This window comes from Dipodomys ordii, unplaced genomic scaffold, assembly GCF_000151885.1.
Source record: "Dipodomys ordii isolate 6190 unplaced genomic scaffold, Dord_2.0 Scaffold61, whole genome shotgun sequence".
NCBI lineage: Eukaryota > Metazoa > Chordata > Mammalia > Rodentia > Heteromyidae > Dipodomys > Dipodomys ordii.
In genome coordinates, this window is record NW_012267277.1 from 6,328,892 (window position 1) to 6,352,738 (window position 23,847).

Consider the following 23,847-nt stretch of genomic DNA (forward strand, 5'->3'; position numbering starts at 1 on the left):
TTCAGAGACTTCTGCCAAGTCAGGCAGATTGCACAGACACAGGGGTGAAGTTGGAACTGGTAATAAGAATTGGCAGCTAGAAACTGCTTTTACACTTAAGTAGCCTTAGGAAATAGAAAACTCACCATCTCGAGTTGAAATGGGTCTACTTTTAGAAGAAAAAAGAGAGCATAATTGGATTGGTTTTACACTTATGTTTACTGGGTTTTAGCTAGGTATGTGGGTATGGGGGGGAGAGGGAGATAGAAAGAGGGTGAGAGAGGGTTGGAGAGAAAGGAAGGGGAGGAGGGTGGAGAGATTGAGAGAGAGGGAGAGAGAGAAAGAGATATCTCAAAATTACTGGATAAGTTCAGGAATAAGAATACACTTACGAGCCCAGTGCGGGTGGCTCACACCTGTAATCCTAGCTACTCAGGAGGCTGAGGTCTGTGGACTGCTGTTCAGACCTAGCTCAGGAAGGAAAGTCCATGAGACTCTTAGCTCTAGTAAACCACCAGAAAACCAGAAGTGGCACTGTGGCTCAAGTGGTAGAGTGCTTGCCTTGAGAAAGACAGAGAGAGAGAGAGAGAGAATACACTTATGCTCTTGGCTTAGACTGATTCATTGCTTCTTGGTCTCATTTATTTGATTTGTGTATATTTTCTTTTTATGTATATACATAGATACACATATCTTTGTATGAATAGGTACCTAGGTAAATGTATGTAATTTTTTTTCCTGAATTATTTAAAGGTAAGGCACACATTTTTGTCCCTTTATACATATTTAGTGTCTATTTCCTAAGAATGAATATACTCCTCTCTGACATAAGCATTGCAGACTATCAAGTTAAATTAATTTAATATTGATAGTGTATTTTTTACCTACCATTTGTGTTTTTTAACTAACACAATAATTCCTTTGTAGTATCCCCCTCCTCTCCACCTTTTTTGCAGGATTCTCTGCATCTGTTGTATTTGGCTGTTCTGTATGCTTAATTTCTTTATCTAAAACATTTCAGCCCTTCCTTTGTCTTTTATTGCATTTTTAAAGACTATAGCCATCCTGCCCTCCCATTTACAATGCATAATCTGATTAGATTCCTGGCCAGTATGCTACCTAATACTGCAAAGCGAAGTTGTGTTCTGCTCAGGGTATCGCATGCTATCCATCTGCCCTCTTTGTTGATGTTAATTTTGATAACCTAATTGAGGTGTTGTCCAATTTCTCCACTGTATAATTACACACTTTCCCTTGGAACTGATAAACAATAAGTGGAAAGACACTTTAGACCTGCAAATGTCCTCCTTCTCATCAAACAATTTCTCTGGATTTAACATCTGCTGATGATTATTTCCTGACCAATCTCGACTCTGATGGCTACATAATGGTGATTTTATGACTCAATCCCTCCCTGGGTGTTTGCCGGTCAGCACCTGCCCAGCACCAGCCATCCCTTCCCCTCCATTTGTTTATCTGATTATTTTCAGTGTGGATTCATAGACTTCTGTTTTTTCAATGGTTTATTGTTTACTATCATCCTCTGCTATATTAAATTATGTAAACAGTTCCCTTCAAGGTGGCGCTCCTGTCCTTATGTCATTTCCTTTATCGGTTTTGTTTGAGCACTTCCTTCCTGTCTGGAATAACATGATATTTCAGGCTCATCTTGTACCTGTCTGCCCCAGCTCTGAAAGTCACCTTTTCTTCAAGAAGCCCCAGCTGTTGTTAGTATAGAACAGAAGTAGAAACCATAATTATTTAAGCATCTCATTGTTATTAGAGTATCTTTCTAGGCTGTTTGCATAGAAAGAACTATGTAATATTTTCATATAGACACACACATACATACATGCATTCACACTCACCTGCATGTGTATTCAGAGTTTCTGCTAAAATCTCCAATTTCCAGCCTTTCCCCGTAACATTCTTTTCTGCTGTCCTCTCTCCATACCTTAGCATCATCCCTTCTTCCACAGAATGGAGAGGGTAAGAACGTTGGCTCCCTAAAATTTCAGTGAATTTGCTCCTTTGCTCAGTCCTGTTGAGGAAAATAGTTTCAGAATGGCTTTGTCTGAGGCTCCTCTGGTCCAAAGCCTGCCCCCAAGAGTCAGTGCCTAGGTACAATGCTTTAACTCTGTATTTTAAGTTGCTGGATCAGATCTTCCCTCTACTCCTTCTGTGAGCTTATTTATGATATTCATTTAATATGTCATTGAATGAACTGGCTTTTGTCTGCTTTTAGTTTTAGGTTTTCCCCCTACTTTTCATCCCTGATAGTTTCATCTTTCAAGCATATGGAACATTAACATCTTTCTAAGTTATTACTACACGTATGGGAACTGTGCAAAAAGTGATATCTTAAGAACTGTGGCCCTCTGCTGACTCCCTCTTATCTGTCAGCAAGTCACTGTTCTGCACATCATCAGCTGGTGTAGAAAAATAACTCCACTGTCTGCTGGCTGTTTGTCCTGGCATTTATTATAAAGACAGTCAGATTTATGTCGTCTTTTGCAAGGGCCCATCCTACTTTCCAAATCTTATTCCTGGTAGTGCTATTACTGTTTTACTGATGAAGAAACTGAGGCTCCTTGCTCATACTATTGCACACCAGACTTGCAAATTTGCCTTTTTGATAAGTAGCCTATTTCATGTGCCTTAGAATTTGGATAGTACTACATAAGATACCACATGTTGCAAAGCAAACACTTGGAGCTGTACAGTCCTTAATGAATGCGATTGCTCCCAAACAAAACCACAACCCTGATTCTGGGAACACGATTACCTCATTTGGTTTCCAGAGTATGTAGTCCTTTTGGACTAGGGTTTGCATTATCTTTAGCATATTGTATAAGGCTATATCAAGCTAGAAGGAGCATTATTTATTTTTTAGTGGAAATAGAATTCACAAATAAATTAGAAGTTGTTTTCATTGCATGTATTATAGATGATGATGTGCAGCAGTCATCTTTAGTTTCAAGATGTCATCACCCCTAAAGTAGACCTTGGGCTTATTAAGCAAATGATTCTATCTCTTACCCATTACCCACCTTAAACGAGACAATCACTTACCTGCTTCCATGTCTTTAGCTTGAATATTTCATGTCAATGGAATAATATAATATGAAGCTTTTTTAACTATAATTTCTTTTAGTAGGGTTGATATTGAGGGTTTATGTGTGCTTCAGCATGTATTAGTATTGCATTCCTGTTGACAGCCTGATAATATTCTATAGAGAGAGACCACATTTGGCTTGTTTGTTTCATCCATGGATGGACACACTGGGGAAAGGGTTTAGTGAAGTCAGAATGAGGAGTGGCTTGTGTGTTGTCTTATATCATGCCATTTGCGAGTCCTATGAACTTGAACAAGCTCTTAAACTGGCTTGTGTCCTAGTTTCCTTATTTGCAAAACAACACCGATAGTATCTAACTGAAAGTTGTTTCAAGGATTGAATCAGAAAAAAAAGTTTACAGCAGAGTACCTGGTAAACAGTGGGCCCTCAAAGAACAGTAACCCCTTCACCATGAAGTTGAATGGAGAGGGGGCATATGAATCTCTGTTATAGTGTATGCTTTTGCATGTGTTTATTCGGTTATAATCCTTCTTGCTGCTGCTGCTTTTTTTTTTAAGGTATATCTGTTTTCTTTGCTTTTTGGTTTGATGCTTTGGACTCCCACCCTATTCCTTAACATGGGATTTTACATTTTAGAAGCAGTTCTCCGGACAGAATATCTGTAGTGGAATGTTACATAATTCAAATTTAGATTTGAAGAGCTCATTATAAGAAAACCTGACACACTTCAGGAATATTAAATTACTGCAGATTGTGTGGAACAAGGAAACATTATTGAAGCATTTCAAAATTCTAGACAGAGCCTGGATTTAACAGATAGGGTTTCACAGCTTTTACTGGGGAAAATAATTTGAGTTGTCACATGGTTTCTGGCCCTGAAGGCCTTTAATCTCCTTAATTACAAGGAAATGAATTTCCTAAATAATTTGGAGGTACTTCACAGCATTTGCTCAACCTCTGGCTTTTGGAAAATTAAAGGGGATGGGGGGGGGAAATGTCCATGCTGAGTATGTTCATTCCTGTACTGCAGTTCCCTTATTTGTTGTTCATTCAGAATGGTGCTGCTGTTGCTTTTCATTATGGATAAAGGGACATACTTTAGAAATAGATAAGCAATGCTTAGGACAGTTGAACACATCATATTTTTGTCTAAGAAGTGACTTTACATAATCATGTATCACTGTATATTGTGTTACATGGTGATAATTAAAGCTGAGAGGACTAAAGGAACTATACTCAGTCTGGTTTAAATATATATATATAATATATATATTCATATATATATATATTATATATATATATATATTCATAAGTCATGGGGCTTGAACTCTGGGCCTGGGCGCTATCCCTGAGCTCTTCAGCTCAAGGCAAGCATCTCTACACTTGAGCTACAGTACCAATTCCGGTTTTCTGGTGGTTAACTGGAGGGTCTCACAGACTTTCTTGCTAGATCTGGCTTTGAACCACAATCCTCAGATGTCAGCCTTCTGAGTAGCTAGGATTACAGGTGTGAACCACCAGCACCCAGGTGGTTTTATATTTTGACTTTTAGGAATCCTTGAAATTATGTAAATAGATGTATTTCACCTCCTTAGTGTAGCTATGGATTAGAGACCTACTGAGTGTAGGACCAGCATCAAGGGAAATCTTAGATTCTATCACCACTTGAAACTTGCAGACTTCCCCTCTCTCAGTTTCCTCTGTGGACATCACATGCTGGCTATGTAGTCATGAGCAGTAAGACAGAAAACTGCTTCCTATTTACTGAGTGCCTGCCAGGAACTGTAGCATGCAGTCTTCAATCACATTGTATGTGCTGCTACTTCATTTCAACAGCTTTATGGATTTGGCAGTATTAGATCCCATATATAGATGAACACAAGGGTGGAAACACAAGTTTCTCAATACTACAAAGCTAGTCAGCCACTAAAACTATGAACACAAACAAGGTGATCACATTACTAGCTTCTGTGTGAATGGAGGGAACAGAAGATTTTCTCTGCCTGGACTGCCTGCCTCAAGGGAACCTTATCAGTCTTGTGGAATGTCAAAGCAGACCGAAAAAGAGAGATGCAACAGAAAGCAACACTGGAAGCAAGGGGAAGATGATCAGTATTCATACATTTGGGTGTTGATTTCCAGCCTTTGTGTCTTAACCCATGGCAACTCTTTTCCCGAAAACAACCATTTACTCATTCTTTTATTATAAATATGTTTATTGAGAGCCCATTGGTCCTTTCACTTGACCATTTCTCAGAATTATTCAAGATCTTCAAGGGCTTATCCTTTGTTCAGCTCTATTGAGTTTTCCCAAGCAGAGATAAACATTTGTTTCTTTACACTTTATTATGCCTGGGAATTATGACCACTTTAGGTCTGATCATATGTGTGTGCTGCCTTCCCCAATGTGACTGACACCCCCTCTGCTCTAGTGTATTTCTTTGAATTACAGGACCACACTTTGATGATGTTCTTCAGGCCATCATGGAAATGTAGCATTTACACAGTAAATAAATGTCTCTGGACATGAAGGATCTGGTATTTATAGGGGGCCCATAATAGGTTTTAATAAATATTAGCTGCAATAAAGTGCTGAATATTAAATATAGTTGTGTCCACTTGTGACCACCAAGTTTGGGACTTTAGCATCATTTTGGGGGAGGAGGAGCTGGGAAGAGAAACTTGTGGTCAAGTGTAGATGGTGACACAAATGTGACAGAAATTCTGATTTTGCTGTATGGTTTCATAGACCCCATTCCTGGATTCCTTGTTTCTAGCTTTGGGTTTCTAGATTCTTTAGTTCTAGCCTTGGGTTCTGTATTCTAGGTACATACCTTTCGGGCTGGTGGTATCCTTTTATCAAAAATCAATTTATTTTATTTTAAAATACATGAAATATCTTTGGAGAAAGTGAACATTTCCTTACATTTAAACTTTACTGTCATTTTATATAATTTATGTATTAGATCTTCTGGCTTAGACTTTAGCTATCTTTAATTCCCATGATTATTGGATCACTATTCTTTCTGAACTGAAATTGGCATCCAAGGACAGCTCTCTGATTAAAAGAGTTGTAATTCTTAAAATGAGCTAAGAATTGGCTATACAGTTTGAAGATCCATTTTTCCAATTGGAACAGATTTTTCTTAATAAAGTGGATAACTTAAGAAATATTTATTTCCGACAGAATATTCAGACATATCTATCAGATAGTCTTGACCAAGGGAGAACTTAGTTTAAATGTAATCAAACAAGATAATGCAACAGTAACCGAGAGCCTAGTATCTAGCAAGTACATAGCAAATACTAACTGTAATTGATGTAGCTTTATTTTCACTATTAATCTCCTCTAGCATATCTGAACTTAAATAATGCCTAGTACTGAGCATATTTATGAATGGGTGGATGGATGAAAGAATGGATGAATGAATGATAATTATGATTGCCTGCTTAATTTTCTTTTCTTCTCTATATGAAATGTCGATGTGCTCTTATAGCTGAGGGAGAAACTGACCTGAAAGTTGTCTTCCCAGAAAGTTTTTTAGTGCCATTTGTCACTTCAGCTTGGATCCCACTTACATGTCAACTCCATGTCCCCTCTGATGCCTTTCAGCCATGGACAGACCACAGGCCACTCCCCTGTGTGCTACTCAAGCTCTGATCAGCCTTGGCTGATGGATGGGAAATGTCTTCATCATACTGGTCAGGAAATGGGTCTTTGTGGTATTTTCTGGGTGGCATCTAATGTTTGACAATAAGGAACATAGGTGAACAAAAGAGTTGAGATTCGGTCCTCTTGCAAACTTGTGTGAGTTCCTCGGAGTGAGAAAACAGTTTTGCAAACAAAAACAAAAAACCTCTGCTCCTTCCCTTTGCTGTGTAAACACCCCTTACATGGCAGAGTAAGTGACTTCATGAAGAAATACAAGAAGTTTCTGTATAAAAAACAAGGTTGCTTCTTGTTTTTGTATGTTTGTTAGTTCATTGCCACCCCCCACCCCATAGCTTTTGTTGGATCTCAAAAAGATGAGAATTCTAAGTGTTCTCTTGCCTTAACTTGCAGCACCTCGAAAGCGTGAATGACATGTGCTGCGTGGGGTCTCATTTCTGAAGGGAGGAGTCTTTCTCTTGGAGAGGACCCTCAATGAGCCTGGCCGAGGCCCGGGATCTGTGTGAAGTGGACTAAGGATTAAGTAGGATGTCAACTGAGACAGAACTTCAAGTAGCTGTGAAAACCAGCGCCAAGAAAGACTCCAGAAAGAAAGGTAGGGCCAAGTTGGCTTCCTTCTTGAAAATAGATTTTTCTATATAAGACTGGGATTTAAATCACTGGAATGATACAAAGAGTATGTCTGTGGTTGTATATATTTTTTAAAAAGTTATTTGGTATAGTTGGTACTCACATGTGAATGGCTCTGTCATTTTCCAGGTAATATTCAAGGTTCTTTTTTATAATAAGCAAAGCGCTACTGTAGATGCTTTCTGCTGATCCTGTCAGAGACTACTTCTAATTTCCTTCAGCCTCCAAATTCTACTCCTGTGCAGACATTCTGCCTGTTACACTTCATCTTTGTATGCTTAGGTAATTCTCAAACTTTGGCCCAAGAGCCATCACCAGAGAATGTGGGCTGCCTGAGACTGCATTCATTCATAACAAGTTCTCCAGGTGACTCCTGGCCTGCTGGTCTACAAGCCACATGCTGACAAGCCCTGAACTGTTGCCAGAAATCCTGCTTTGCTCTCTAGGTGTCCTGGACTGATTGATCCCTGCCTTTTCTCTACATTGAGCATCAAGCTTCATGGAACTTCCTGCAAGAGTGTTTTCTCATTTCAGTAACTTGCTTTTATCTGCTCTGCTTCAGTAGTACTTTGTTAGTAAAACTCCTGGGTCAACTGTACCATTTTCTGGGCTACACTGCTTATTCACCCTATGTGTCTCCACATGTAGAATGTGTTGACACAGAGAGAAGCCACACAGACATCTAGTAATAAAACCAGAAATTCTAAAATTATATATATATATATATATATATCCACACACATACACATATATGTATGCATGCATAGTATCATACATATAAATCATATATGCATAAAATATACATGATATAGATTATACCATATATGTGTGTAAGTATACATATATACATGTGTACACACACACACACACAAACATATGTCACTTTTCATGTTTTTAAGAGAATTTCGACCCAGGGATATATGACCTTATCTCTTATAAGTTTGTCCTGGTTGTAATTAGGAGAAAGCTACTCCTGGTTTTTTCTTCATGCGTGTATAACTGTGAGTGTATACATATGTGCACGTTCCTTTTCTTCCTGTGTTTGTGCCCCCCTCCCCTCCACCCTAGTCTTCTCAGTTGCAAGGATGGGGATTAAAGAATTCCCTTTCAGTCCTGGAGATCTGTCCTGTGGGTTTGCAAGTCAGGCTGCCTTTAGCCGCTGTGTGTGAACAGTGATTTGTTGGAGGCATCACTCTGCCTCTGCAGTCATGTTTTGAGAATGCTGCTTGGTACTCTGTGAGGAGCAAGGAACATAAATGTAATACGCATACAGCTCACGGGCTGCCCGAACCCCAGCAAGGACTGTAAATTCTGATTTTGATGTTTATTTGAAACACAAATATTTTTGAAACTGTCTATTTTATTCCCTGAGACTTCTATAAACCTTGTTTTTTATGCATCATGGAACATGAATAAAGGAAGGAAAGCAAGTGCTGGAGAGAGAGAACAGGTTTTGAGAGAACTTCAGGGGGGTAGGGAGAGGGATGAGGACAAGATCAGGAATCTGCCTGGTACACAAGAATTCCAGTGCTTTTTTCAGTGGAAACTGACAAGTTATATTTTTGCTTCAAATTTAACCTTTCCACTAAACTTGTGCTCTTGAATGCTTAATGAATTAGAATTGTATTTTGGTACATATTTTTTTCATTCTTAGTTTTAGCATGCAAAACTATTCTAAAAAGGATTCAGGTTTTCAGGACACAGGTTCACCTAAGGATTTGAGATGGGAGGATGAAGGTGACCCTTTTAGAATCTCCTTACTTTCTTCCTTTTATTTGCTCTTTTAATTTTATTTTATTGTAAAGATGCTGTACAGAGGGGTTACAATTACATGAATAAGGTAATGAGTACATTTTTTGTCGGCCATTGTTACCCACTCGTTTGTTTTTCTCCCACTATCCCTTCCTTCCCCACCTCCCCCACTCCTCCCTCTACCAGAAGTTGTAAAGTTCATTTCAACATAGTGTCTTGTGAATATTATTGTTGCAATGGGTCATCCTGTGTCCTTATTTCAGCATTTTGTTATTCCCTTACCCCTCCCCAAATTAGATAAATGTCTATACAAGATGCTGGGTACCAAAATCAAGTCCAGTGACAACAGGGGATACACCATAGAGGAAAGAACATACAAAACATACAAAAGAAACAAAAATATCACATAGAACATTAAAAACAACAATAACAAAGAAAAGCCTCTGTGTCCATAAATTGGGGTTCTTTCATTTAGAATCATCTTATATGGTCATATGTACATAGATTTTGAGAGTTGAGAGTTTCTGCTCATCTGATAAGATTATCCGAATATACTATTATTACAAATGAGGGAAACCATGGGACCTATATTTCTTTGGGCCTGGCTTACTTCACTTAATAAGATTTTTTTCCCCAAATCTTTCCATTTCCTAACAAATGGGGCAGTGTTATTCTTTCTGATGGAAGCATAGCATTCCGTTGTGTGTGTGTGTGTGTGTGTGTGTGTGTGTGTGTGTGTATTTATTTATACCACATTCTTGTCCTAAAAATCTCTAAAGGTAGCATAACATATGTCTGAAGAATGCCCTCTAGAGAGTGACTTAATTACCATGGAACAGGCAGGCCTGGGTTCTAATTGTAAAAATACCATTTCCTCATTGTGTGATCTTAGGTAGTTAGTTACCATCTCTGAGCCTCACTTTCCTTTCTTATGAAATAAATGAGTTTATGATATTATAAAATTCAAAGGCTCATTAAGATTAATTGAAATAAGGTAAATAAGTAATCCTATCATTCAAGTGGTTGACTCAGGAGGAGGTGGAGTTTTGGCCAGCATGGGATACATGGTGAAACCCTGTCCCTCCACCCCTCAAAAGTGAAAAAAAAAAAAAAAAACAAGAGGAAAGAGAAGCACACAAAATACGTAGCATCACACTCCATGCATACTAAGTGCTCAAGAATGGTTAAGTGTCCTCTCTATCCTACATCTCTCCCGCCTCCTCTTTTTTCTCTGTGTTCCCTTTTCCTTCCCTCTTAACTTCTGTTCTTCCCTTCTTTTCCTGTCATCTTTCTGTTTTTCTCTTCTCTTCTATATCTTATTTATTTTTTCCCCCTATCCTTTCTTTTTAGTTAATTTAAGCAGAGATAACAAAGCACCACACTCAGGGGTTTCAACAACGGAAATGTGTTTGTTACAGTTCTGGATTCTGGAAGTCTAAGAGCAAGATATCAATCAATCCCTTCCTGGTGAGAGCTCTCTTGCTGGCAAGTACAGACTCACCTTCTCAGTTTGTTCTCAAGGAAGAAACATGGGATCTTTTCCTCTCTCCCTGTTTCTGTCTCTCTGTCTTTGTAACTTTTTGTCTCAATCTCCCTCCTTTCCTTCTTCCCACTCTCTTTCCCTCCCTCTCTCCTTCTTTTCTTTCTTTCCTTCTCTCTCCTTAAGGCTTCTTTGGCCACTAAGCCAACCAAAATGTTCTACCGTGGTAATCTCAGCTTACCACAATTACTTCCCAATGGCTTAATTTTCAACTACTGCCACACCAGAGTTTAGAGAGTCAGTATATGAGAAAACAACTTTTTTCCAAGTACTCAAGGCTTTGAGCTTGCTAGGCAAGCTCTCTATCACTTAAGCCATGTCCCTAGTCCTTTTGCTTAGTTTATTTCTCAGATAGAGTCTTTTACTTTACCTGCTCTGGCCTTGGAAATCAATCCTCCAACTCCTGCCTCCTGAGTAGCTGAAAGCATAAGATCGCACTGCACTGCTTGTTTGTGAAACAGAATTTGGCTAATTTTTTGCCCACGTGGGCCTCCAACTGGTATCCTTCTATCTCTACCTTCTATGTAGCTAGGATTGGAGGGGTGAAGTATCCTCCAAATACCACTTCCTCCTCATCCTCCACCTCTATCATCATCATCATCATCATCATCATCATCATCATCATCATCATGACTTTTCTTCTTATCCCATTTTATAACCATGGGGCTCTTTTAAAATTCTACTAATGAACTGTCTCTGGCAAGACTTTCTCATTGGTTGTAGTTGTGCCATAATATTAGATGTACTTATTAAGATATACTTATCTAGACCAATACCATGAAAGTACCTAATACTATAAGAAGAGAGTGAATAGGCTGGTCACACGGGGGGGGGTTGTTGCTTTTTCTTCCGTTTGGCTATGGAATGATAAGTATTCCCTACAATCAAGAACTCTAATAACAACACATGCTGGAGGGGATGTGGACAGAAAGGAACCTTACTGCATTGTAGACTTGTTCAACCACTTTGGAAAGCAGTATGGAGGTTCCTCAAAAGACTCCACATAGAGCTCCCCTATGACCCAGCAATCCCACTTTTGGGCATTTACGCAAATGATCACAAGCAAGACCACACTAAAGCTACCAGCATGACTATGTTTATTGCAGCATTATTTACCATAGCTAAGATATAGAACCAACCCAGATGCCCCTCAGTAGATGAATGGATCAAGCAAATGTGGAATTCTATGCCTCCATCAGAAAGAATGACATTGCCCCATTTGTTAGGAAATGGAAAGACTTGGAAAAAATTATATTAAGTGAAGTAAGCCAGGCCCAAAGAAACATAGGACCCATGGTTTCCCTTATTTGCAATAACTAGTATATGTCTGAGTCAAGCAGAAAAGGTCAGATAAGTTGATGTTAGGGGAATGAACCCCAAGAGAAGTATTCAATATTTTTTTGTTTCTTTTTTCTTTCATACAATTGTTTCTAACACATTTATAAGATTATTTCTTTGTAGCTTTGTATGTCCCTCCCCCATGGTATAACCCCTGCTTTCACTGTATTTGATGTTGGTATAATTTGTGGAGGGGAAGGGAAAAAACAAATTGTTTAACCAGGGATACAGTTGGACCCATTGCAACAATGAGATGTACAAGTCATTATGTTGAAAAACGAACTTTACAACTTTGGTGAGAGGTGGGGGAAGGATTGGGTGGGGGGAGGAGGGGAGTATGGGAAGGGATGGGAAGGGAAACAAAGAAGAGGTAACAATTCTTGATAAGAAATGTACTTGTTATCTTGCCCATGTAATTGTAACTCCTTTGTACGGTATTCTCACAATTAAAAAAAAAAACAACTGTTGCTTTCTTGGCCAAAATAAATGCTTTTTAATGGATTTTTTTGGGGGGGTTGGTCATGAGGCTTGAACTCTGGGCCTGAGTGCTGTCCCTCAGTTCTTCAGCTCAAGACTAGTGCTCTACCACTTGAGCCACAGTGCCACTTCCGGCTTTTTCTGCTTATGTGGTGTGGAGGAATCAAACCCAGAGAGTCATGCATGCAAGGCAAGCACTCTACCACTGAGCCACCTCCCTAGCCCCTTTTATGGAATTCTTTTAATGGAATGCTTTTAATGGAATTCTTAATAATATATTAATCTTGAATTTTGAATATAATGATATTTTTAAACTCCTTCACTAGTATTTTTCTCCAAATTCTTCTTGATTTTCCTATAGAAGAAACATGCAACCTGCAAATAACTTTCTGTGTTGGTTTCAGTAATTAAGTACTTTTTCCTATTTCATTACATTGGCTATGTCTGTCAGTGCAGTAATTAGAGAAAATATCCTTATTTGTTTCTGAATTAACAAAAATGTTTCTGCATTACAATTTAGATATAATAATGGTTTCAATAATGCTTCACTTTTTAGTCCTTTTTGGTATTGTTTTTGGACAAGTATTTTGTTTTGTATGTTTGATTTTATGGATTTTTTCTGTATTTGTTTAGCTGTTCATGACTATTTTTCTTTTTAAAATTTTTGCTGTGAAATTTATTGATGTTTTTTAACCTGCATATCTAGGACCAACCTTATTTGGTCATGACATATTATTTTTTATGCCCTGATGAATCTGAAATGTTAGGGAAAGAATAATAGTGTCACTGTATTTGATTCCAGTGCCCTGCATCTTGAATATATATTTTTCTAATTTGGGGAGGGGAAGGGAAATAAAATGCTGAAAGAAGGACACAGGTTGACTCATTGTAACAACAAGACATACAAGATACTATGTTGAAAATGACCTTTACAACTTGGGGGAAGGAGGAGTTGGGAAGGTAGGAGGGAAGTGATAGTAGGGGAAAAACAAAGGAGGGGTACCAATGTTGGATAGGAAATGTACTCATTATCTTACTTATGTAACTGTAACTCCTCTGTATAGTATCCTCACAATAAAAAATTTAAATTAAGGGGCTGGGAAGGTGGCTCAGTGGTAGAGCACTTACCTTGCATGCCTGAGGCCCTGGGTTCGATTTCTCAGCACCAAATAAGGAAAAAAAAGAAAAAAAAGCTGGAAGTGGCGCTGTGGCTCAAGTGGTAGAGCGCTAGCCTTGAGCTGAAGAGCTGAGGGACAGTGCCCAGACCCAGAGTTCAAGCCCCATGACTGGACCCCCCCAAAAAAATTAAAAAGAATATTGGTTCATTAGCAGGATTATATACTACTGCTTTCTCCTCTTGGAAATTGTTGAATCTGCTGTCAAAATTATATCCTCATATAGTGTATTGACATGATGAAAACCTTGAAAAATATTTAGGCCTCTTTCTGTAAAACTGTTCTTACTTCAAAAAGACTTCCTGTGCTTTTCCTAAAGTGAGAAAGGCCAGTAATCATGCATAATCTCAGTAACCAACAATAACTATCTTTGACATTCTGTTTGTTTTTCCTTTTAGGCTGACTCTCTAGAATAATATGTCGTTGATGCCATATTCTTCATAAAATTTTTCTTCCTCCTTTATTTTTTGACATATCAGAAGTACATTTCTAAAATTATTACATATTACAGAATAGAAGAGATTTCCACCCCCCCCCTTTGGCAAGATTTAGAAGGGTCCTGGGGCAGATATTTTATTTTCTGAAAAGGAATGGCTGGCAGTATAGGCCATCTACTGTGGGAAAGACTGGCATAAAAGAAGTTTAGAGGCCCCTGAGTGTTTCTCAGTAGCCTTTCATTCTGCTTCTTTATCCCAGGCTGTTGAAAACAAGCCAGGCAGTCACACACAGCAATATTTCATCACAGAATGCGTTTCTAGACAGGCCATGTAATGAAACATAACTAGAGTATTCACTATTCAAATAAGGAAAAGAAGTGGTTGGTAAAGAATAAAGTTGTTGTTTTTCATTTTATTTTTATTGGATTTGTCACTATACATATATAGCTTGTCAACCTGAGCCTGTTCCAGGAATAGTATTTGATGGAGGGACAGAAGAAGAGAAGGTATATTTTCAGGTTTGTTACCTGACATCAAAGGGGGTAGTAGGTTGATAAAGTTCGTGGTATTTGTAATCCTTATATTAGGACACCCAGTGGAAAACTGTGGCAGACAAATGGACCCCATGGTGAGCAGACCTGGATGGTTCCGAGGGACTGTGCATGGAGTTTCTTCATCAGCACCATCTGGCCGCTCCGAGTAGTGGAGAGAATATTGGCTTTGGAGTAGGGAAGACCTATTTTACAATTTTTAAATCTTCTCCCCATCAGCTGGGTAACACACGTGTGTGTGTGTGTGTGTGTGTGTGTGTGTGTGTGTGTGTGTGTCCCCTATTAGGAGACTAAAGGGCACCTTTCAAGTCTGTTACCTGGAGTGGCTTAATAGTAATAGATTTTCTGTCTTTATTCTCCTATCTTCTTCTTTTTCTGGCATTGGAACTTGAACTCCTCAGGGCTTCTATTGCTTGGCCTTTTGATCAAAGTTGGTACTTTGCCACCTAAGCCATATATATCCACTTCTGGTTTTTGCTGATTAATTGGGAATATGAGTCTTATGGAAATTCTTGCCTGGGCTAGTATTGAACCTCCATCCTCAGATCTCAGCCTTCTGAGTAGCTAAGGTTACAAACATGATCCACCGATGCCCAGTTTCTGTCTTCTTTTTGTGTCAGCATATTCTTTTTATTTTCTAGAAACTCCTGGAAATAATATTCACCTTCCTGAAATTTGTCTTAGAGTAGCAGTTAACAATAAAACCTTCCTTCTCTTCCGAGAGTTTGATTCTCAGAAGATAGCCTTAATAAGATTTAGGGTAAGGTGGCAGTCATGTGCTGAATGTCATAGTTCTTTAGGACAGAAAGAGAGCTAGAAGGTGTCCAAAAGTATGTGGGAAAGTAGACTCCCTTCAAATGCATTCTTCTTCCAAGAATAAGGAAATGAACTGGAAATATAAAACTAATTGACCATGATGTTAAGCTACACACATTTATTAATAGTTTTATTTATGCTTCATGGCTGTTAGTCATTGTAGGCATATCATCAGTAATAAGACAAATTCTTATATCACCTCCACTGAATACATAAGAAAATATATCTAATGAGATCAAGAGACTTGCCTCAGCATATATGGGCTATTTGCAGGTTTCTCAATGCATGAAGTCCTAATGCTATGTCTCTATCTTTCCTGGACACATTATATAGGGTTGTACTGTAGTTCATTGCTAGAAGGTTAAGAGATGAGAGAAATTACAGGGGATATGCTCTTTTGGGGCGGGGCATGGAAACGGATTGGGATATTATGTAAATTGATGGTGCCATTCTCCCTTGGCAGAGTTCGTGATCATAGTAAGCTTAATTGATTACTACTTCTACTACTGACTTTGCAATTTTCAGGCTCTAAAAATTCAAAAATCAAGGATTTTGTTACAGGAAAACATAAATTTCTCCAAAGTTGGTCAGGTAAAGCTCTTGGATATGGGGTGTGGAAGGAAGGAGAAATGTTTTGGGCCAAGAGGTCCAATTCTTTATGATGAGAATGGCTCAGATCATATGATGGGCAGTAGAGAGGAGCTATCTTCTGTGTTATCATTGATCTTGATGTTATTATAGAGCACTGCATGGTAGGGTCAATCTCTGAAAATACACTCATTCAAGTAGGTTACCTTGATGCCTTAATGGACGCCTTTCTTAATGGCCCCTTTCTTCCTTCCCCTTGTTCTTTAACTTTAGCTTGTACAGCATAGGAGAACACCCCAGGGCCCTTGGAGACGTGGTCCTCACCTCCTTTTCCATCTTTGTCCTACTCTGAGCCACACTGAGCTCCAAGTCTCAGAATACCCCTCTGACTTTTATCCCTGTTGCTTAGTCTGAAATTTGTTTATCCCTTAGGCCTAGTTAGCTATTCCTGGCAATCCTTCAGCCCTCCTTAATTATTTGGTTGGGCCATAGTCCTCAACATTTAAGCCTGACATTCTTAGTTAACTAAGCACTGATTATCAATCTGTGAGGCTTCCTGTGTATATTTCCAGATGAACATGCCTTTTCTCCTCTCTATTCCACTCCTGAAGTTACTTCAGGCTGTCTTTGCCTCTTACCTTGATCATTTTGTACCCTGCAAAGTAGTCTTGAGGTTTTCCATATTGCCCATCTCTGAGGGACACTGCTCAGTAGTGGAGATTTAATCAGGTCACACATTGCTTAAAATATCTAGTAGAAGCTCTTTAGTGCCCTCAGGATACAGTCAGCTTATCCTCCCTTCCAAGAGGCCTTGTCTCATTTCACTTTCCCTTATCTTGGAGGTATCTCTCCCCACACTCTTTAGCACCACATTCCTTGCAGTGACTCAGTTGAATTAATCTTAGTCCCCAGCCTTCATATGTTGTTTTTAATATAGGGCTTTGTTCCTGCTGTTTTTTTCTCCCAGGAACACATTTTTTTTCCTTATTCTTTTCAAAGTTAATTCCATACAACCTTTAGTTTGAAGTTACATATTGCTTTCTCCAGAAATACTTTGGTGCCCTGTTGCAAACCCAACCACACCCTTCTGTGTGCTCCCTAAGCACCTCATATTAATAATCATACTATTTTAAGTATATGTTCTCTCCTCTTTTCCCTCCCTAAGCTGGGAGTTCTGTGATAGCAGGGACTATTTTTGTCAGGTCCTTTATTTCTACCACTAAGCACTCGTATTGAAAGGTACACACCACAGTACACACAATACACACCACCATTTTTATTTCACAATAAAAATTTATATAAAAAGAGAAAGATGTGTGTCTGTAGGCATGTTTGTTAAATCTGTAAGTGAATAAAGGAGCAAATAACTGAAGAGTTTATCTGGCTCCCCTGAATTTGTGGGGGATCCCATAGCATTCTATACTTTCTCAAATCATCATATCTGCCACATTTCTCCTATAATTTAAAAAAAACCTATTTCTCTGTTCCTTTTATTAGCTGTGGATGTGTAGCATAGTACTTGCAACGTGGTAGGAACCCAGCACATGTTTATTGAAGAAATTATCTTCAAGTATGCAGGAGAGTGATTTAAACAAAGGGAAAGAAAATTGAGAAGAAAACCACAAACATCTGCCCTAAGAGCTGCCTCTTAAAATTCTTATTATATGGCATTTGAAATTCCTGCCATTCAGCGAGCTACTTCTGTCATGATGTGTGTCCAATCATGTCTGGTGCTGTAATTTAGCGTGATGTGGGCCATATTGGTAGTAGGAGCTGGAAGATTTGCCGTATTAGTTCATCCCACTGCTTCATTAAGCTCAGTGTGCTGCCTCTGGCCGTGGCTAGGCCTGAATTTTGATGTTTAGAAGAACAAAGCCCTTCACATTAGCCCTCCAAGTCCTTGATATCACTGAGAGTCAGGCTTCGTGTATGCTCCTCAGAGTTGGAGACTCTTCATGTTTGTAGCTAATCAGTAAATGACCCAGAGAATGGAGTTTGATTATCTGCATGAGTTTGCTGAGCAGGCAATATGCCCAGGTATGCCGGCCGGCATTTCTGCAGTCCCTCCTGTCACCATACAGCTTTCTGAATGGTCAAAGTCCATATGCTACAAGACTGAGTGTGTCTGCACAGTTCATTACCAGAGCACAAAGTGAAAAAAGGGAAGGAAAGGAAGCAAAAGAGGAGCCAATGCCTATTGGCCCTGTGACCTTGTGTCCATGTTTGACCAGTTAAGCTTGAGAACACCCTTTATAAAAGTATTCCCTTCTTACATGAGAGGCATTTGAGGCTCAGTGAGATGAGCAGCATTATCAGAAGTCACACAACTTCAAATTACCTGGACTTATTTACACCTAGATCTCTTGGACTTCACAGCCTGTCCAGATATGTAATACTGAGCTGCTCACTCCTGAAGGGTAAGTCCTCTTAGCAAATACTACAGCATGTTTTTACTGGGCGGGACATTCCAGCAGGTATCAGTAGTAGCACCTTGAGGCTGAGGTAGCCACAGGAGGGCAGGGAAGGCTGGTAGGGCTGGGTAGTAAGACAAACATGGAAGCATCAGCTCTGCCCTTGTCTGGGGCCTGAGTAGAAGGTTGCCCCCACACAAGTCTCTATATGATTGACAAGAAAGTATCTTTCTCTTAAGGAAGATGTCAGTTTCTGTGCCTTAAAGATATGAAAAGGTAGGAAAGCAGGTGAACTTGAAGGGATTTGAATGTTCCTGAATTGAAATTATGTTAAAGGACAGCAGCATCTCCAGATTTAACTTGAGAACAAATGCTTCAAAAGTGCACACCAGGACATTTTTTCCCATTCTCCAAATCTAGGTATTTGATCAACCTCGTTCATTTCTAGCTGGGATCCCCATACCATGCATAATCATAGGTTGCTAGTGATAAAGGTAGCTAATAAATGTCATCAATGACAGAACATCAGACAATGCATTCAGACCTCTACATGTACTTCTTTTTTTTACCCAAAACTACCCTTTGAAGTATATGGGGTTTTGTTTCTTTTTTCAAATCTCAGGTATATGGGTAAAGATTTGAGGGGCAAAGCAAGGTCAAGGCTGTAAGCAAGAACGTAAGCCCTGAATGGCCCTGCAGGTCTGACTCCTTCATTAATGCAGCTTCATCTGCCTCATACTCATCTGGAATGTTCTGACTGACTGATCTGTGTTGTCCTCCTTGAGTGGGCATCCTGGATGAAATCCTCTCATCTCTTTCCTGCCTGCACTGCCCCAACTGGTGTTCAGAGACATAACTCCTATGGCACTTCCATCAAGCTGTTCCTTAGTGTTCCATTCCCCCAAAAGAAGTGAGTGTTCCTTCTCTTATCATTCTCAATACTGTTTTCACCATGGATGAAATTTTTAATTTTTTTTAATCTGAGAGGATTATATATTCAGATTCCATTTGTCCCTGTTAATTTGTGTGTTATGCTGGGAGGAAAAAAAATAGAATTACTAGAGGGAAAATGGGAAATGGCATCCATGTTGTGATTACTAAATAGTAGGCAGAGAACACAACAGCTCTTAAAATCTTAACACAAGAATTGTAAATTTCATAGTACACCATTTTTTCAGATGAGGAAATCCATTTAACTGGGTTAAAATTTTATTCAGGGCTTGGAAGGTAGCTCAGTGGTAGAGAACTTGCCTTACAAGCATGAGGCCCTGGGTTCGATTCCTCAGCACCACTTAAGCATAACAAAAAAAGCCGGAAATGGCACTGTGGCTCAAGTGGTAGAGCTCTAGCCTTGAGCAGAAGAGCTGAGGGACAGCACCCAGGCCCCATGAACGGACCCCCCCAAAAAAATTCGTTCATCTGGTTGGGCATAGTATTATATACCTGTAATCCCAGCTAGTCAACTTGTTGGAAAGTAGAGATGGGAAGATTTAAGTTTGAGAAAAATTGTAGTGAGACACCACCTGAAGAAACGTGGTGCACACTTGTAAACCTAGTTACTGGAAAGGCAAAATTAGGAGGATCATGGTCCAAGACAAGCCTGAACACAAGTTCAAGACTATCTGAAAAGAACACCGAAAGTTAAAAAAAAGGCTATAATCATAACTCAAGTGGTAGAGCACTTGTCTAGTAACTGCTAGGTTCTGAATTCAAGTCCTGGCACCATAAAAGTACATAATTATCATGTTACATAGAAAATAGAAGTTTTAATATTAGGTCTAATAATCCAATGTACAAGATATTGCACTACAAGTGAAACCCCAGCCAAAGCTCAACTTCTGGGGGTTTGGTTCTGTAGCTGCAGATTTCTGTTTACCTTTATACAGACGTTTCCTATCACCATTGCTCATACACTTCTTTCAAATTCGGGAACATCGTCTCCTCAGTCTTTTCCCTCCCCCTGGCTGGTGATAATGCTCTAGGGAGAACTTACATCCCAATTGTTAAGCCAGAGGCAAGAAAAGCCATGCAGGAGCTCACATTGGAAGGAGCCCAGCGGATGATGAATAGCAGACCTGAATCTTATCATGTATTTCAGGATGATGTACGGAACTGTTGGAAACTGTCTTTGACAAATGTGCCTGAGAAGGGGAATTATCTCCAACAATGAAAAATGTTCTTATTATGTGATTCTAAAAAGGATCAGGACCCCTAGCATTGGGAAAATGATCATTCCCCCTATCCCTTATTAACAGCAATACGGAAGCGTGTGTTAAAGACATTGGACATCATACTGAAGCAGTGATGGATAACTATGAGTATCTAAAGCACGTTGGATTTAGGAAAGGTAGCTTGATGTTTGGTAGCAGGTGTGAAGTGTGAAACCCACTAAGGCTTAATGAGGATCTGCAAGGCTTGTTTCTGCTATTTCAGTCAGTACTCAGTGACTTTTGATCAGGTAGAGGCTAAGTAATAAAATGTATATAGTATAAATTTGTTAGAAATAAAGCTGGCTGCATAAAGAAAAGAAGACTAGCTGGGCATGGATGGCTCACTTCTGTAATCCTAGCTACTCAGGATGCTGAGATCTGAGGATCACTGTTTGAAGCCAACTGGTGCAGAAAAAAACCAAGATACTTCGTTAACCAATAAAAAGTCAGGTGTGGAGGTGTGGCTCAAGTAGTAGAATGCCATTCTTAAGTGATAAAAGCCAAGTGGAAGGACAAGGCCCTGAATTTACACACACACACACACACACACACACACACACACACCACAAATTGCACCAGGAATTTTAGATATTTACTCGCCTTTTTATTTTTGAGATTTTACGTGTAGATGGAAACTTCAATAGTCGTAGAAATTCAGTATCACCTTCCCATATCTAGAAACTAGCAGAGTTACAATTTTAACCTGAGTTCTCAGATTTCAGTCTATGCTTTTTTTAAAAAAAATTATAGCATCTCCAATGAATAACCACCAAGGTATTATTTAGAAAAGTGGAAGACTAACTAGATGGGTGTGTATATGAAGGTGTCTCTCATAGTCTATAACATAGATCATGTGATCAAGAGATGCTAATCAATCAAGAAATATCACCAGTGCCAGTGGCTCACACCTGTAATCCTACCTACTCAGGAGGCTGAGATCTGAGAATCAGGGTTTGAAGCCAGCCTAGACAGGAAAGTCTATGAGACTCTTGTTTCCAATAAGCTACTCAGAAAAAGCTGGAAGTGGTGCTTTGCTAGGGCACTAGCCTTAAGCAAAAGGTGTTCAGGAACAGAGCCCAGGGCTAGCGTTCAAGCCTCAGGACCAAGTAAGCCAGGCCCAAAGAAACATAGGTCCCATGATTTCCCTTATTTGCAATAACTAGTATATGTCTGGGACAAGCAGAAAAGGTCAGATAAGATGATGCTAAGCAAAATGAACCCCAAGATAGGGACACAAGTGGTTTTTTTCTTCCTTGCTATTGTTTCTAACTTATTTATAAGGTACCATGTGATTTTTTTTTTGTTGCTTTGTTTGTCTTTTCCCCATGGTATAACCCCTGTTTTCACTGTATTTGCTATTGGTATAATTTGGGGAGGGGAAGGGAAAAAACAAATTGTTTAAATAGGGATACAGGTTGGCCCACTGCAACAATGAGATGTACAAGATGCTATGCCAAAAAACGAACTTCACTATTTAGGCAGGGGTGCGGGGTGGAGGGGTGGGAGATGTAGCTGAGGAGGTGGGAGGGAAGAGATGGTAGGGGAAAAACAAAGGAGGAGGCAACAATGCTGGATAAGAAATGTACTCATTACCTTCCTCATGTAACTGTAACCCCTTTGTACAGTATTTTCACAATAAAAAACAATTTAAAAAATAAAATAAGAAAGAAAACAGAATTATCTGCACTTTGATTTTATTAAGGCCTGAATTATGATTACAGTTAATTTCCTTCCTTCTCACTTTGTCCTTCTTTTCACTAAATTTTCATTCTTTCTTGTAGCTTTTGTTAAAACCCAGACAAAGTGGTGGCCCACAGAAAATGATAATGGACAAGTCTCAGACTTAAGGAACTTAAAGAGCTAATATGAAAGCTGGAACACTTGAGAAGTAATTGTAGTTCACTGCAATAAATTAAAATCACAGCAGAAATAACCAACCATCTAGTGACTTTCAAGTGGTTATAAGGTTTATTAAGACCATTGCCATTCAGAATTGTACTTTGTAGTGTAATAGATGCTTTCTGAAATATCCTTTATCACTTAGACATTTAGATACTTAGACATCTACCTATTGGATTTATAACCCTACTTGTGAAAAACAAATCCTACCCTGTCCTCCAGTGTCAGAAAGACCAGCAGATCAGAAATAAGAACTCCTTCAATTTCTAAGTATATTTAATTCATTTTATATCTAGGTCTTGGTATATAGTATCTGCTCATTAAGCATTTGTTGAACAATAGAATAGCCTACATTACATAGATAATTCTTTGACCTTTGGCCTACATTTTCCTAGAATCTGTAATTTATATTCCATTAGTTTTTCTTTGATGTTCTGAAATAGTGATTACTGTGGTTTCTCCCCCTGCTCTCAGAGTTATAGATTGCAAATAGATTTTGTGTAATTTTCCAGTGCTGGTCAGTTTTAATGGCTGCCTTGGAGTGCTGTGGGAGGATTGTATAGGCCTGTCCTTGCCTTCCGAAAACTCAGTTAACACTCAGGTCTATATCCTGGCCCTCAGAGGGCACACTTAACACTCAGATCTACATTCTGCCAGTTTGGTTTTTTGGTTGCTGTTGTTGCTCTGTGTGTGTGTGTGTGTGTGTGTGTGTGTGTGTGTGTGTGTGTGTGTGTGTGTGTGTGTGTGTGTGTGTGAATACAGTCACATTGCTAGGGAAACACATGTGCTCTAATCATACCGTATATTTACCTCTGCATTACTTTCATTACCAGACCTCACAATTTATGCTGTTCTCATATAATAAAAAATTTGCAATCAGTATTTTAGAAGATTCTAAGGAATGGGATTTTCTTTTGTTTTTACTCACAACACCTCTCTTTACCTGTCTGAAGATTTGCCACGTCTTCTTTTAAGGGCTGGTAGAAAAGATTTTGGGGGCTTATTTTTCTTTTCATCATCGAGCTGATGCTCTATTTTCTGATCAGAGGAAGATGTTGACTTCTTGCAACAGGAGGGCCACTGAGACGTTGCGGGTGTGATCCCTTTGCTAGAACCACCACCCCAGTAATGCATGGGTATTGAGATTTGTCAATGGGTGTTTGTAAGCTCGAGTGCTTTTTGCAGATCAAGCCTTTCACCCTTTGCTTATCAACTTTAATATGCTGTCTTGGTGCCTTGATTTTTTGGTTCATCTGTTTTAATGTGATGAAATGTAAAAACTGGGCTTAGTTTTGCC

General features: G+C 39.1%; 1 protein-coding gene across 3 annotated transcripts in view; it reads left to right on the forward strand.

Annotated features, from left to right (window-relative positions):
• Positions 1–7,117: 7,117 nt before the first annotated feature.
• Dab1 (Dab, reelin signal transducer, homolog 1 (Drosophila)) overlaps positions 7,118–23,847 on the forward strand; it is a 272,348-nt gene continuing 255,618 nt past the window's right edge. Inside the window, exon 1 of one of the 3 annotated variants that reach the window (XM_013022255.1) lies at positions 7,118–7,321. In XM_013022255.1, coding sequence (XP_012877709.1) covers positions 7,255–7,321 — 67 coding nt within the window. In that variant the 5' untranslated portion in view covers positions 7,118–7,254. The remainder of the gene's footprint in view (positions 7,322–23,847) is intronic. The other 2 variants (XM_013022256.1, XM_013022257.1) reach the window with 2 other exon arrangements.